Source organism: Doryrhamphus excisus, chromosome 17, assembly GCF_030265055.1.
Source record: "Doryrhamphus excisus isolate RoL2022-K1 chromosome 17, RoL_Dexc_1.0, whole genome shotgun sequence".
In the NCBI taxonomy this organism is placed as follows: Eukaryota; Metazoa; Chordata; class Actinopteri; order Syngnathiformes; family Syngnathidae; genus Doryrhamphus; species Doryrhamphus excisus.
The window spans coordinates 11085059-11100998 of record NC_080482.1 but is presented as its reverse complement, the minus strand read 5'-3'; the positions used below and the strand labels follow the sequence as shown (position 1 = coordinate 11100998).

The following is a 15940-nucleotide window of genomic DNA, read 5'->3' as shown; positions in this document are numbered from 1 at the left end:
GCATAAAAGTTAGGAAATAAAGACCAAAACAAAGCATGTTCCATCAAACCTCTGCAAGGATCAGTCATCCAGTTGGAAAGTTCCTGGAGTCGCTCTCCTTTTTGTATCCATCAACATCAATAATATACATACAACGTCACACTTTCATTTACTTTATTTGGTTGGCCTAAAAGAAAGAAACTAACATCAAATGTAACACACAGTTTAAAGCATCTTTTTCTTCGTGAAAATAAAATATACGAAGAGTATAGACATGTGTTTAAAGCATTACTTCGTGTGGACAGCAGTGGCAGCAGCATCACACTTCACCTAAACAAGAACAACATATTTTGGTTCCGTTGTCAAAGACATCTCAGAAAAGTCTGCTTTAGACGGCAGTCATCCATCCACCTCATTATTTACTTAAGGTGAAACACCAAATGCAAATCTAACGACTTTAACTTGACTAAAGTTTTCTATTCAGTGTCAATATTAGTGTGTCTGTCCTTTCAGACAAATCTTGGTCTGGGAAAGAAGGGAGGGGATTTGGTTTTGAGGTAGATCTTGAGCATAAACTGGTAGTATAAAAAGTCACATGGTTTGGTGTCAAGGTGGTTCTCTTTGGAGGTCAAAATGTTGGAGAATTTGAAGTTTGTGAACACGTCGAAGGCAGACGTGCTGGGAGCATCATGAAGAAGACAACCTCCTCATGTGATGAGGGCTGGGGTCCACATGGACCTCAGTGTGCACACTTTTGGTTTCAAAAGCAAGTTATAGAAGCTTCTAAAGGTTGTTTGGGTCCGCTTTTTTTGGCTTTCGGTGGAAAGGAGGAAGTCATGTGACCTAATGTAAAGCTGTAAGGGGGCGGGGTCTAAAGGCGAGAGGTGTTAGTGTCATGTGGTGGAATCATTTCCAACATGACCATCACCGGGGATGATGTGGAGTCACACCTGTGTGGGCGGAACAGGGAGATTAGGGATGATACTACAACAGGGTCAAAGTTCAATGGACACCTGCCTTGTCTCAGCGTCCTCAGCTGGAGCGCTGACATCACTGACACCAGGCGGGGGCTTCCTGCAGAAAAAAAAAAAAAACATATGAAGAAGAAGATAATGATAATGGTGGTGATGATGATGCTCTCTCACCTTCGTCTGTAGCCCAGCAGGATGAAGAGCAGCAAGCAGAGGACACACGCCACACCACCATGGATGCCCAGCAACACAGTCCACCTGGAACTCTCAGACCAGTCGCACTTGCAACTCGGACCTGATGATGAGACACACAATTATTTGTCTTTTTGTCTTGACTGGTCTTTCTTCATGTCTACCAGTTCTCGTGTCCCTACTGGTTTTCTTTCCTCTCGGTCTTCGTCAGTCTCTGTTGGTCTTATTTTGTCTTGACTAGTTCTCTTGTGTATACTGGTCTACTTTGGTCCCTAGTGGTCTTCTTTAATATCTCCTAGCCACCTTTTGTGTCTACTGTTCCCTTCTTGACCCGCTGTCAAAGGTCTAAATGAAAATGTTAGACATTCAGTCAGAGTTCAAAGGTCAGGATGAAGCTCCTACCCGCTGCAGTGTTTTTGTCCTCTTCCAAGGACACAAGGTGTCGGGTGATTGGGCTTTCTCCATTCCCGTTAAACGCCACCAGCTGGATCTCATAAAGTGAGTGTGGTTCTGCAAGAAGGATGACATGGTCAGGTTCAAGTGTGACGTACGTTAAGCTAATGCTAACCGGCATGCTATATATAGCTAGCTAGCTAGCACACACTAGGTCACACTGACCAAGGTTGGACAAGGTGTGTGTGTTCATATGTCCTGGAAAGGTTTCCTGGCCCTTGAGATGAGGGTTAGAAACCCTGTTGTACTCCAGCCTAAAGCCCTCCACCTTGCCTGGCTTACTGGGCAGGTCCCAGTACACCTGCATGGCTGTCTGGTTTAGAACCTTTGTGAAGAAACTGGGAGGGCTGGGAACTGTGGGACAAACACAGCCACATTAAGAGCTTCCTGATGTCAGCTGATGTCCCCCCTCGAAAATGTCCACCTACCGCCCCCTAGTGTGGTAGAGATGACGACACTGGACTGCCGACTTCCTCCCAGAGCAGAATAAGCCTTCAAGTAGATGGAGTAAGTGGTGGCTGCTTCCAGGTTGGAGAACTCGTGACGGAATGTGGTCTTACTGACAGCCTCCTGTAGCTCTGCACTGTCAGCCTCTGAGGACAGGTCAAAGGGCACAGGTCAAACTTCCACAAGCTTTTGTATTTTGAACCTGGTCTCATGTGGTCTCTCTCATGGTGATTTACCTCCAAGCCTCCGAATATGCAGGACATATCCAATGATATGCTGGGTGACGTCTTCTGGTGGCTCGTTCCATGTAAGCTGAAGGCTACTTGAGCTAAGGGGCGTGACCAGAAGGCCACTCGGGGCTTCTGGAAGATCAGGTCCATGGCTGATGGCCAGACGGGCACTGGCCTGGTTGGCACCAGCGCTGTTCTCGGCAATGCACTGGTAGATGGCCTCATCATTGGGGGCAATGCGGGTGATGGCCAGCGTCCTGGTGGTGGGGAACAAACAAACTGAATGAATGTGTTGCCATGACAACACAACTTGAGGAGTATGGCAAATTTCTTTGAAAATTATGCTAGTTAGCCTGCATGCTAATGGAACAAACACAGCGCCCCACAATGTTAACATAACTATCCATTTAATTCAGTTATCAGGTTGGGGTGTGTAGGAGTCTATACCAGCTGACACGAGAGGTGGGGTACACTGGACTGGTCATCAGTCAATCACAGGACACTTACTAAACAACACACACACGAGTAACATTTAATGGATGGCGATGGTATAATTACGTGTTTCCATTGGCGAGCTTGACGTTGGTACCCGGACCGAGTAGCTTTCCGTTCTTGAGCCAAATGATGTGGGGCTCGGGAACGCCGGTCGCAGAGCAGCTGAAGACGGCGCTGCCCCCTGCTGGCCGGGAGACCGACTGGGGCCAGTGGACGAACTCAGGAGGGGCTGCACGATGAGACACGTCAACAAAGTTCCTTTTTATTTATTACTAAACTTGTGGGAGAGACGTCTCCCCCCAAATGAAACATTAAATGTGTAAATTGGAGCAGTTGCTGTGTGACATGATGATGACATCATCATTGTCAGAGACATCTGCTGTCTCGTCAGACGGTCTCCATGGTGAACATGAATAACTTTTGGAAGCTACGCCCCTACCCCTCCACTTGGTGTGAAGACAAAGGGGTCAGAGGTCAGGGGGTGAGGGGTTTCAGAAGAGGAGGAGGGCTAATTAGCATAAAATATGGACAAACAAATGAACTAAGCATAATAATAATGTCAATAACTATAATAATAATAATAATAAAAGGTATTATATTAACAACGGGACAAGTTAATTTGTGTAGAAATTACCTGTAAATGAATTACACATTCACACACTCGCATTCACATACACGAACACACTTACGCACACATATATGAATATATACACAGAAGTACACACCTCCATATGGACACTCACAGCACATGGGTGTTTCTCTACACAATCTACCATCTTATCCCTGATGTCTATATGCTATTGGTATGCTATTATTACAGTAAAAATGATGTCAAGCAGTGAGATTTTAATTACTGTAACTGTATGGCTGTAATTGTGTTTACTATCACGGGTCATGTCTTCATTGTTACTATTGCTATTGGTAAGTTGGACTGTTTCATTCCACTGATATCATCTCCAGTGTGACCCTTAGCCATCATTGACATTTAACTGTTCTGTTTGTCACTGTTGTTGTTATGGGAATTCTTGTTGCTGCTGTTTTTTTCTCTCTCTCTACTGCCCCCCCCCCCCCCCCCCCCCCCCACACCAACCCCAGTTTCTCTTATTCTTTTCTGTGTTTCTTCTTGCTCCGGTCCGGTCGCTCCAAACGCGCATAACAAAAACATCGAATAACGGCAAATAAAATTTCATGGTACAAGGAAGTTGTAGCCAACACCTTTCCTGACACAGAGCAAATCTGTTTAGCATGTTTAGCATTTAGATCAACAATACTATCTGCCCCAATGGCTGGACGGGACAAAAAACAAAAAAAACAAAACAAACAAAAAAAATAAATTACCTGTGAATGCTTTTTTGGGGGAGATCCGAAATATTGTTAGCTGAATAAGGCAAGTGGATAAAGTTCAGAAGATGGTGATAGATGTGGCAATCCCTATTGATAGCATTGAGAGAAATGGAGAAAACCTAAGGTGTAAAGATAGTGAAACAGTAATGCCAGGAGTGGTTGGGGAACCGTGGGCAGACTTTGACTCGGGGCTGCTGCTCCCCTGTTGCAGCTGGAGTTGTTGTTGTGGTTGCCATTGAATGTATGGCACATACGGCCATAGTCTAGCCTCCCTGAATGGGGTTTGCCACTGCCCGAGAGCCAGGTTCTGACAATATATGGGAATGAACTAATCATCATTGCAAGAACATATGTAAATATGCGCACGTGATGATCATATGAATTGTTCTCATGTTAATTGAATCTCAGTGTGGGAACCTCTCTGACCTCTGACCTTTGTCTGTCTGAGCTGCAGCTGCTGGTTTTTTGTTCATTTGTTTACACAATTACACGCACACACACACACAAAAATGCACACAATGACTCTCACAGGCGCATTTATACACACACACACACACACACACACAAAATTCACACATTCAGAGGTCAGAGGTGTAAACTTGACCTGAATTGCCAAACTTGGACAAGTTCAAGATCAATGCACACACACACACACATATAGTGAGACATGGGAGGCTGAGGAGTCAGAGGTCAGACGTGTGAACTTGACATGAATTAACAAAACTGAACAAGTTCAAGATCAACGCAAACACACGCATACACACACGAGGAAGAAGCCACGAAGAAGAAGAAGGACAGATGATCACTTATCGAAGCCCACCTTGCACAACGAGGCGTCCGAGTGCCGTACGTCGAGATCGACTTCCCGGACGGTTTGCGGAACAAACGTAAACTCCAGAATGTTGGAGCGTGGCGTCTGAGATCATCAGGTTTCCACTTCCCAAAACCTGGACGCCCTCCACGCCGATGGAGCGGCCATCTGAAACATGTAGCATCATGAGCTAACGCCATGGTTACACACTGAGCGTGTGTGTTACGTGTTACGGCTACCAAGGCGACTCCATGACACGATGGGCCGCGGGTTTCCTGTGGCAATGCATTCCAAGATGGCGGTCTGATGCACGTTGATGGTGAGGTTCTGGGGACCAGATAGGATGACGGGCTCCTTGTAGGTCCTGGATCCCGCCCCTGGACATGCAAGATGGTGTAAAGAAGAAGCAGCACAGGCGTTCTGCGGTGGAGCGTTGCTTACGGGTAACGGACAGCTGGGCCTCGTGACTGTAGCGCGTCTTGGCTACATTGGATGCCACGCAACGAAACAATCCGCTGTCACTTTGGCGAACGGCGTTGATGTGCAGCACACCGTTAGGAAGCAGTGTGTACCTGCGCGGAAGCCATGTTTGAACTCACAGTGACTTACGTAACACACATACGACATACCTGGGTTCATTGGTGCTCAGTGGGCGTCGGTCTTTGTGCCAGCTGATGTTGGCCTCAGGAATCCCATTCACCTGGCAGGTGAGTCTGGCCACACCCCCTTCATCCACCGCCACTGACTGTGGGTGGGAAACAAATTTGGGGAGGGCTATGTGGCCGACAATGGAGGTGGGGTTAAAACGGGCTCAGCTACATGCTAAAAACAGGTAGAAGTCATGTGACTCACATGCCAGCTGCACACGGGCCTTGCGGCTGATAAGCATGCCGTAGCGGTTCCGTGCAGCGCAGTCGTACTCGCCGGCATCTGTTGCATTGCCCCGCCTCTTTTTGGAAAAACTGCTGATGAGCAACGTTCCATTTGCCAGCACTCCTGTTTCCACAGCGACACCATCTTTCCTCCAGGTGATGGAGATAGGCCCCTCCCCCTCCACCAGACAGTCCAGCATCAGTGGGCGGTCCTTCACGGCGATGACATCACTGGGCTCTTTTAGGAAGGACAGCTCAGAGGCTCCGCCCACACCTGAAATGGTGACAAGGCGTTTTTTTTTGCAACTTCCAAGAACATCCAACAAAAAATGGATTTACACATGATACTTGCTACATACAGTACTACTGCTCTTTTACAGTACAATACACTCTTGCAGTAAAACGGTATTGTATTCCAACTACAATATTGGTACACTACATTTTTCAGTACTTCTTCAGAACTTACTATACTTTTATAGTGCTACCGCACTTCTGCAGTACTAATACACTCACATAGTACTACTGTTCTCTTATCATGATATTACACTCATACACTACTACTCCTAATGCTACTACACTCTTATGGTACTATTACACTCATACAGTACTAATACACTCTTACATTAATAATACATTCATACAGTACTACTGAACTCTTACAATACCAGTACACTCATACAGCACTAATCAAAAAATATTCCACAGTAAAAGTACACTTATACACTACTACTACATTCTTACAGTATTCTTGCCATACCCTCTTACCAGGACTACTACACTCATACAGTCCTGTAGTACAGTCTTACAGCACTGGTACACTTATATAGTACTACTAGACTAGACATTTATAAATAATTTCTGCAGTACTACTACCCTCATACAGTACTGCTGTACTGTTACAGTACTACAACACTCCTACAATACTGGTACACACTAGTACTAATCAAACAATATTACACAGTAGAAGTACACTAATACACTACTACTAGACTCTTACAGTACTACTACACTCCTACAGTACCATAGTCCAGTACTGGTACACTCATACAGTACTACTAGATAGATTACTACTACAATTACTTTTACATATACTACTATTTGTTGATGCTGATACAAAAGAGGAAAAAAAACAATTAAAGTATCATCTTGCGTTCAACTTCAATTTGGGTTTTTTTCACAGGCCCCTCCCCCCCAAGCATGTTTCTTCCCAGCTGGTCTTAGCCCCTCCCCTCCAAACAACACAAAAGTCTGACCCCCCCTTCTAACTAACAATACTACAAAAGCACAAAAGTCTAACACTCCCCCCAGCTGTGTCTTCATTTCCATTTCCTAAACACAAATGTATTGTGGTGGTTAGAACATGTCTTCATCATCAATTAGTTCCATCTTCTCACTAAAGGTTGGCGGTCAGGGTTCACCAGTCGCACTGATTTTTTTAGATCTTACTTTAGATACTTTTAGATATTACTTTACAGTTTTGATAATAGTTTTTGTTCCATGTCATCAATCCATTTGGTCTACTGCTTTTCCTTTTCACCTTGAATTTTTGTTGTATATAGGAGCTGCGTTACAAAATTATGTGAACAAAGAACATATTTTACCGTTCCATAATGTCCAACTTAAGGACTTTCTGTTGATTTTCCATCGTTAATATTTTATGTGTACACAGCATCGAAAAAAATTCCAATCTTTTTGCAGTTGATTTAGTTATTTGCAAGGTTCAAAGCATGTAATAAAGTAGTAGTATGTTGGAAGTATTCTCAACTATTACGTGTGTGGGTTTTCTCTGTTTTTCTCCCACATTCCAAAAACATGCACTTGAGGTTCATTCAATCCATCCATTTTCTATACCGCTTATCCTCACTCGGGTTGTGGGTATGCTGGAGCCTATCCCAGCTGTCTTCGGGCGAAAGGCGGGGTACACCCTGGGCTGGTCGCCAGCCAATCACATACAGGGCACATATAGACAAACAACCATTCACACTCACATTCATACAATTTGGAGCCGCCAATTAACCTAGCATGTTTTTGGAATGGATTTATTTTGATTTTGCATAGATTGTTCCCATATTGTTGACATTGATTCAGCAAGCAGTGCAGTATTATCTACATATTTCAAATATGTTAAATATAAAATATGTTGTCTTTATTACTTTTAAAATAACATTGACTACATTCTTATTCATTTACATTGATGTACTTGTATTATAGTCAACATATTAACATTGAATGTATTTATTTGAATATGTTTTGCCCATTTATTGAATGTGAACATGTGTGACATCAATTCTGAATGAAATGGGGGAGACAAACACCCCCAAATCCTCTTCAGGCTTTACAGATGGTGACCTCGTCCCCTAAAGGTCATGAGAGTCTGACTTTGACCTTGACAGCCCCACAGACAATCAACCTACTCCCCCCTTCATGATACCTCACAGACAGAAGTAAACCTCATTAAAACACACACAATATTACATAGACTATAACATTCAATCTCAATAAAGCCAATATTAAATACTGTATAATGCATACTTTTATATGTACTTAAAACATATTACATTAAATATACTGTTAAATAATACCAATATAGTAACATGTTACTGAATCCCAATACTGAATATACTAAATATAATATAATATGAAATGTTATTAAAACACATATTAAATATAATATACTTTTAAATCTTATTACACGTAGTACATAGTACTGTTACATTTAATTAATACATATTAAATAAAATACCGTGTTAAATCTTATAACATATTAAAACATATTAATTGTTGTATATTGTCGAATTTAGAACTCTGTTAAATCTCAGAAAAACATATAAATTATAATATTTTGTTGAATTAATTCAAACATACTAAACAACACTTGTCTTTACTTCTCATAATAACATATTTAATATCAATATTTTACATATTCTGCCAGTGGAGAAAGTCTTTTCAATTACATATTCTCAAGTTCAAGTGCAAAACACATACACACACGCTCAAGCTGAAGAGCAAAACACACACACACACACACACAAAAGCACACGCACTTGAGCTGAAGTACAAAACAGTAAAAAAAGTAAATTGTTGCATTACTTATATAAGTAATAAAGCATCAAATCATTAAGTACAAGCATATTAAGTTTATCACAAGGTGTACAATAATAATAATAATGATAGCTTTTCATTTTTATGTTCCTCATCAAAAAGCAGTTTGTTGGCTTGTTGTAAGTTCCACAATGGAAATAATAATAGTAACATACCTGAGCAGGACATCCTCATCATCATTGTTATTATCATCGTCGTCATCCATGTCAATTTCATGTTTTCAACTTTTTAATCCAAATGTGAGGAGACATCCAGACGACACTTGTCTTGGTGTTCGTCTGTCCAAAAAGATGGAGCTGTCACAGACGGGGAGGGTGGAGCCTCTGTGGAGGGTTGGATTCTGATAGTGACCCAGAGGTCAAGTTGGGCGCCTTCTTCAACTTGAACTTGACCGTCAATCAATGACTGAAATGGTGAAGTGATGAACTGAAGGAGTTTGAAGGAACATGTGATGTGTCTGGGCTGGTCCACTGATATCAGGCTCCAGTGATTAATCAGCCCTCGCTCTACTTAGTGTTGCTTTTATGTACTCATAAAAGTATGTACTACTATTCATGCTATTTGTCCGTGGGTTTATTTATGCATTTGTTGCTTTATTGTGGTCTAATTGCAATTGTTTTTCTGCTCATGAGACACCTTCTTGTTCATCATCATCATCGTCTTCCTCAAAAACTAATTTTCATACCACCATTCTATCAACTTTTAACAATTTATACCACACAATAGTTGTCATTGGTTGTACTGCAGGAAGATGGAGTCCCACTCCCAGACAGCAGGTGGCGCGCTTCCGAGCACCGGAAGCACGAATAAGAAAAAGATGGCGCCTGGCCGTTTGATGTAAACAAAGACGTCGGAATTTTTACTCTTGTTTTACTTCACCAAGAAGAAGCAAACATAATAGTTGACCACAAGATGCACATTGAAAGTAAGACAATACACTTTGTACATGTATCAAGACGACGCGTTGACTTTGAACCCCCTCTGCTACGCTGTTTCACTTACATTTGTATTCACCGTCAATCAGCAAACTATGACTGTATAGCTAACGATATGTATAATAGTTGATTCTTTATACTTAACTCCATAGGCATCCCACTTGAAAATACGTTGAAATGCCGCTCAAAGTTGGACGAGCTCAATGAATGTTACATATCACACATTTATTAACAGATAATATGAGCGACTATTGATCGAAAGCGTTTCAGCATGTAAATTGTTAAGATGGATATGCGTGATCGTGATTGGGCTTAGCTCTTTAGGTCCTTCGTCATGTTTGTTTACTTTCCACTGGAACGCTCCGAGTGTGATATTAACTACTTCCCAGGAATCTGGAATGCTGTATAAACATGGTGAAGGAAACGTGTTCCCAGTTAACTTTGGATGAGGGTGGTTATTAGATTTTCTATAATGTTCTTCATGTTACCTAAAGTGCTATTTGGTTGCCAGATTCCAGGTGACCAGATGTCTTACGCCTGTTGAAGAACAGAGTGCATGAAATCTTAATCAGACTTGCCCAGACACATTTTAACTCAGCGGGGTGGAGACAGAGATGGCAGGACGCGGTCGTGGTCGGAGTCGCAGAATGATGACGTTCAACGTGGAAGCCATCGGCATCAACAGAGGAGATACTCTACCACCGTCCATCCAACAGCCCACACCTCTGTTTCCTGTGAGCTGCACTGTTTTCGCTGTTTTTTTTTGTAAAGCATTATGGGAAACTGACATTTTTGTCTGATGCAGGCTTTGGAGCACAAGCCGCTCCCCCTAACAGGAGGCGAGGAGGCAGAGTATCTGTTGGCCCTGAAACAGGAGTTCAGAGGGGCCATGAAGACCCTCCCCTTCTTCATCCAGCCTGCCTCTGCACACACAGGTCAGAGGGCACACACAGGTAAGTGTGTCACCTCAATAATCAATAATTCTTTATCGGGCAAGAAGGACATTTATTTTGAAGATCTTATCTCCAGATGTGGAACGATACTCTGACAAATATCACAGCGGCGAGCAGGCCGATGCTCTGACAGGCTGGTTGCCAGGTGAGACCCACAATCACATTGCATCCTTGTACAAACGACAATGGCGGCACATTGTATGCGATGGTGCAACTCAGTGATGGGTCACACGCTCTGTGAATTGTCATTTTTGGTTGTTCCCCAGATTCAAAGAGATTCCCAAAAGAGCTGAGGTTACGTGTCAAGAAAACAATAAAAAAGGGTAAGCGCACACACACACACACATACTTGTGGCAAGTGGATAAAGATTATTACATCTTTTTTGACTTGTCAGGTGCGTCCAAAGAGGTTGTGCAGTCAAAGAAGGTTCAGGCTGATGAGCAGAAAAAAGCAGTAACAGAAAACAAGGAAGTTCTCCTCAAGCTGGAGGTTTGACATCATGCTGCAACTTTTACTTCACAAACACCTCTTTACCGAAATTTCTACCTTCGTCTCTACCTTAACTTCATTCATTTCCCCATTCGGCTTTACTTAAAGGGGACCTATTATGCCTTTTCCACTTTCCTTACCTATTAATGTAGTTAGAATGTTGTTTTCCTGTGTTAAATGATACCAAAGTTTCAGATAATGAGGTTTGTGCATGTAGAAGTGAGCCCTCAAAGAAGTTTGGGATGTCTCTGAATGCTCATTTTCAGAGAGTATTTTCGTCACAGTTAGCCGGCCTTCCTCGGGTACAAGCCATATAGGTGAAGCTAGACTATAAAACAAAGCTGGACTATCCACCAAACTGTTGCTGAAGTCCGGTACAGCTCCAGCTGTAAGTAACAATGTATCAGTGTTCTAAACGTGTTTATTTTGTGTAAATAAGCAGTTGTTTGTGTAGTATTATAGAGTGTGCATACTGGGAGAAGGTTACAAATTACTAGCTAATAGCTGTTTTCCACCACAATCAAAAACATTTTTTTTTAAACACGGATAGTCTCGCTAAATACGTGTAATGACCAAATTTCTACTTGCGATGTTGTGGAAAACAAACCACGGTCATACACGATAGGTCTCCAGCCAGTTGCTCAGGAGCTACCTAACCACTTTTAAGTAGCTCTCCACAGGGTTTATACTTTTATTATCAACTCCAATTTTCCTTCTTTTCATCACAAAGAAGAGAGTATTAAAGCGGTAAACTATATTAAACTTGCTGCTGCCCACATTGAAGACCTTGTGGGGAGGTGAGGATAAAACTTGTGTCAGTGCAGTACAAAGTCGTGGTTAGATTTGCCTCAGAGCTCCAAATGACTGAATACGCCCTTCCATATCTACCTTAATCATTTCCACTTTCATGGTAAACTTTCATTTCAACCTATCTCCTTCACTTCTGTTAAACTGATCCTGTTGTTTAGACGCTGCAGAGTGAAGAGCAGCAGAACTCTGAGGATGAGGAGCAGCAGGAGAAGAAGGAAGAGGATCAGGAGCCCGAGGAAGAGTATGACGAGGAGGAGCTGGAGGAAGTGAGAAGACATCAAATGAGATATTTTCATTTTTTCATCATAATAACGAGCTGTGTCTTGCAGGAGACAGACTACATCATGTCCTATTTCGACAACGGCGAGGACTTTGGCGCGGAAAGTGATGACAACATGGACGAGGCCATTTACTGAAACATTTGTGGCGATTTCAATGCCAACTGCCAGTTTTAAGTCAAGATTTTAAATGGTGTCAAGTTTGTTTGTTTTTTCATATTGTTGATTGTTAACTTTTTACTAAAATAGAGAAAAATATTTCATTGAAACGTTGAAGACAATACTGTCCTGGTAGTTTGTATAAAAACTCACACACACACACTAATCTTGTTGGACAGTGGAAAGTGGCAGCGTGAGATGACGTCATGACTGTGGTAAGTTCGTGAACGAAAACAGCGCCCCCTGCAGGTTTCTTTGCATGTGATTATCATAGTTTTACATATACAGTACATTGATTTGAACATTTTGTTCCATCAAAATCTCATTTACAGAAATGTTTTGTATTGTCTTGACTTCTTCCTTCTTCCTCCACAGGTCATACAAGTTCTTCTGGGTTTTTTTGGAAAGCCTCTGAATCAGCCTCTTCAGAGAGTGCTTCCTGGCAGCGCCTCATCGGTCTCTAGGAACTGTCCAGGCCATCGACATGGCACTCGTCATTTGTTTAACTGCTGGTCAAACCTGTGAAAGGAAGTGAAATTAGCTGAAGATCCCAGTACCAGGAAGGGATGTCAAGAAACAGGAAGCAGATGAGGCAGACAGGAAGGGGCCTCATTACTGAAAAATAGCGTCGGGGATCATCAGTCTGTCCATGGGGATTACGTGAGAAAGCTGGTCAAGACTTTGGATGAAACGAATCTTCCTGCTGAACTTGTTACTGAAGACAAAGGTCATAGGTCACCAGATGATTATGCAATGATTTGTGTTGCTATGGTGACCTCACCTGACAAAGGGCTTGATCACAGTGAGGAGGACTTTGACGTACCAACTGGGGTGGACCACCAGAAGTCCTTTGAGGTCCTTCTTCAACCTGGAGACAGATGACACTGTGTTGTCACGGAAACCAGTTTGGGCTGTGCTGGCATGAGAAACCAACGCACCTCCTGTCAATGGAAGTGTAGCACTGCCGCAGCCATCTGATGGAGGGAAACTTGTTTCTAGGCGCCATGGCGCACAGGAAGACCAGCAGGTAGTTCTCTGACACCATCAGGTCCAACGTGCCCACCATGTACCTGGAAGTGCACATACACACACTCAAGGAGACATGCACTGTGACATGTTAGCAGAGCCATTGTTGTTTGGTCTCACTTAAATAGGTGCTCCATCACATAGTCGTAGTTGTCAATTGTGTTCTCTGGAAGGTAGCACGACGTGAACAGGATGATGGCGTTCATCCCATCCCCATAGTAACCTGATGGTCAATCAATGCACGGTGACCTTTAACCTACACATGTGCTGTATTGGTTTTGGGGGTGCGTGACCTCTAACCTCCATGTGACAGGACCTGGAGGTATGGCTCCAGGACGCTCATGTTGACATGATATTCCTGTCCGGACATGTAGAACTTCCTCCAGCGGCGTCCTCTGCTGTCTACTCGGTCCAGCTCCATCAGCCCCATTCCACTAGGCTCCGCCTGCTTCCAGGCCATGCCCCCCACGCCCTCCTTCCTCCTCATCCAAGGGAAGTCATCTGCCATAGGTCATAGGGCAGCTGACGATCGCGGTGTTCTGGCTGATGTTTGCATGTTCGTCTCACCATCCCAGTCCAGGTCGTGCGCCCCATCAGGCTCCGCCTCGCTGTCAGACGGCGTCTCCAACGCCTCCAAGTTGATGTCTAGCGAATGTGTGGACGAGACCGCTGCAGCCGAGAAGCTGTCGTGACTTTGCTCGTGGGAATCGCCATGGCTCAGCGTGAGACTGAGAGTGGGAGCAGTCAGACGTTTCTTAGCTCCACCCACGATGCCACCTGATTGGGAGACTCGGTAGATTAAGGGGGCAAGGCCATGAGCACCAAAGAATAGATAGAGTTTAAAAACTATCCATCTATTTTCTATGCTGGAGCCTATCCCAGCTGTCTTCGTGCGAGAGGTGAGGTACACCCTGGACTGGTGGCCAGCCAATCACAGGGCACATATAGACAAACAACCATTCACACTCACATTCATACCTATGGACAATTTGGAGTCACCAATTAACCTAGCATGTTTTTGGAATGTGGGAGACAGAAAAAACAGAAAACCCGGACAAAACTCACACAGAGATGTCTAAGAGGAGATTTGAACACAGGTCTTCCCGATCTCCTGACTGTGTGGCCAACATGCTAACCACTCATTCACCTTGCGGCATTTAAAAAAAAATAGAAGAAGAAAAAACAATCACCTGCTGGTGGACTGACAATTTCATCGTGAGGTCTTCCACCATCTCCTGGGAGAGGTCTGTGCATACACACCATATTATATATATTCAAACACATCACGCACAATGTACTACATTTACTAATCGTTGACAACACAATCCAACATCTTACGCAAATCCGCTTAGCAACAGTGGCGGAGCCAGAAATTTGTCATTGGGGTGGCCAAGGTGAGACCATTACTCACATTGGATGTGGCATTGTGGCATTGATACCTGAAGTTGGACTAGATAGGACTGCTCGAGCATGACGACTTAGTACAAGATCCAGTGTATTTATCCTCTAAAGGAGTTGGCATGTCCAGTGATGAAGGATTTTGCTCTTTTGTGGTGTCAAATGACAGTTGGTGGGATACAAGAACGTGGGGCCTGGGGCCACCAGCGATGGTCATTTGGGTGGCTTCGCCTCTGTTAGCATCCCATTCAGATGTAATGATGGACATTGACCCACCTGAAAACAAGGAGGCTGGGCCTTGTTTACTTGTTAGTGACTAACTGATTGAATCTTATAGGAAGAGATGAGTGTAACAAACACTACTGAGTAATGTAAGTAATAGTATTAGGTAGTATAATCAAGTTGTATAACTAACACAATGTAACTAAGTAATTGTTAGAAGTGGAACCACATTATGTTGACAGTGTGTGTAGTACTTGTGTTGTGTACCCAGGGAAATGGTCTTCTTGTCGCAACTCCATTTCATGAGGCCATGTTGGCGTTCTGTGATGACATACATCAAGTTAGTAATAAACATAAAACACACACAGACGAACACACGCTTACCTGTCAGAGTTCATGATGTCACCGTAGATTCTCACAAGAAGGCTCCTGGATGTCCTGTGTGTGGATGTGTGTTTCTTACTGGTGTGTGACAGGTTTGTCTGCATTTCAGAGGCTAACTGCTCTCTGACTGATCCAAACTCACCTACACGATGACGTCACTAGTCCCGACCAATTAGCTGCTGAGCACTCCACATAGAATTGGTGTTGTTGAGGTGCTAAAACCCAGCAAGGTTTGTATTTAAGTCATTTATTTTGAAGCGCTTATAGTGTTTAGGGTCAAAGGCGAGCTGGAGCCTATCCCAACTGAGTGGGTGGACACATAGAGACCATTTCAACGCTAGCATGGATGTTTTTGGGCTGTGGGAAGCCATGCACGCACAAAGAGAACA

The 15940-nt window shown here is 43.4% G+C and overlaps 3 protein-coding genes across 4 annotated transcripts; 1 reads left to right on the top strand and 2 right to left on the bottom strand.

The window, feature by feature from the left end:
• Positions 1-144: 144 nt before the first annotated feature.
• On the bottom strand, positions 145-10428 carry LOC131105029 (immunoglobulin superfamily DCC subclass member 3-like). The gene is made up of 14 exons (XM_058052718.1): positions 9052-10428; positions 5775-6068; positions 5552-5696; positions 5364-5494; positions 5162-5299; positions 4932-5090; positions 2831-2996; positions 2279-2529; positions 2024-2188; positions 1761-1949; positions 1545-1652; positions 1125-1245; positions 997-1053; positions 145-929 (listed from the first exon to the last, which is right to left on the bottom strand). Exons 1-14 carry the CDS (start codon positions 9110-9112, stop codon positions 851-853), a joined length of 2064 nt encoding a protein of 687 aa, XP_057908701.1. The 5' UTR covers positions 9113-10428; the 3' UTR covers positions 145-850.
• On the top strand, positions 9659-12643 carry polr3glb (RNA polymerase III subunit GL b). Its single transcript, XM_058052734.1, has 8 exons — positions 9659-9821; positions 10343-10565; positions 10637-10784; positions 10861-10929; positions 11051-11107; positions 11180-11274; positions 12243-12350; positions 12414-12643. Exons 2-8 carry the CDS (start codon positions 10446-10448, stop codon positions 12498-12500), a joined length of 684 nt encoding a protein of 227 aa, XP_057908717.1. The 5' UTR covers positions 9659-9821; positions 10343-10445; the 3' UTR covers positions 12501-12643.
• bnipl (BCL2 interacting protein like) lies at positions 12017-15766 on the bottom strand. 2 transcript variants are annotated; one of them, XM_058052729.1, is made up of 10 exons: positions 15552-15766; positions 15435-15488; positions 14738-14793; positions 14115-14324; positions 13848-14048; positions 13668-13770; positions 13460-13591; positions 13345-13389; positions 13138-13236; positions 12017-13040 (listed from the first exon to the last, which is right to left on the bottom strand). In XM_058052729.1, the coding sequence occupies exons 1-10, from the start codon at positions 15653-15655 to the stop codon at positions 13016-13018; spliced, it is 1029 nt and encodes a 342-aa protein (XP_057908712.1). In that variant the 5' UTR covers positions 15656-15766; the 3' UTR covers positions 12017-13015. The 2 variants fall into 2 exon arrangements, with proteins under 2 accessions (XP_057908712.1, XP_057908711.1); XM_058052728.1 differs by having other exon boundaries at positions 13303-13389; positions 15552-15764.
• Positions 15767-15940: the final 174 nt, after the last annotated feature.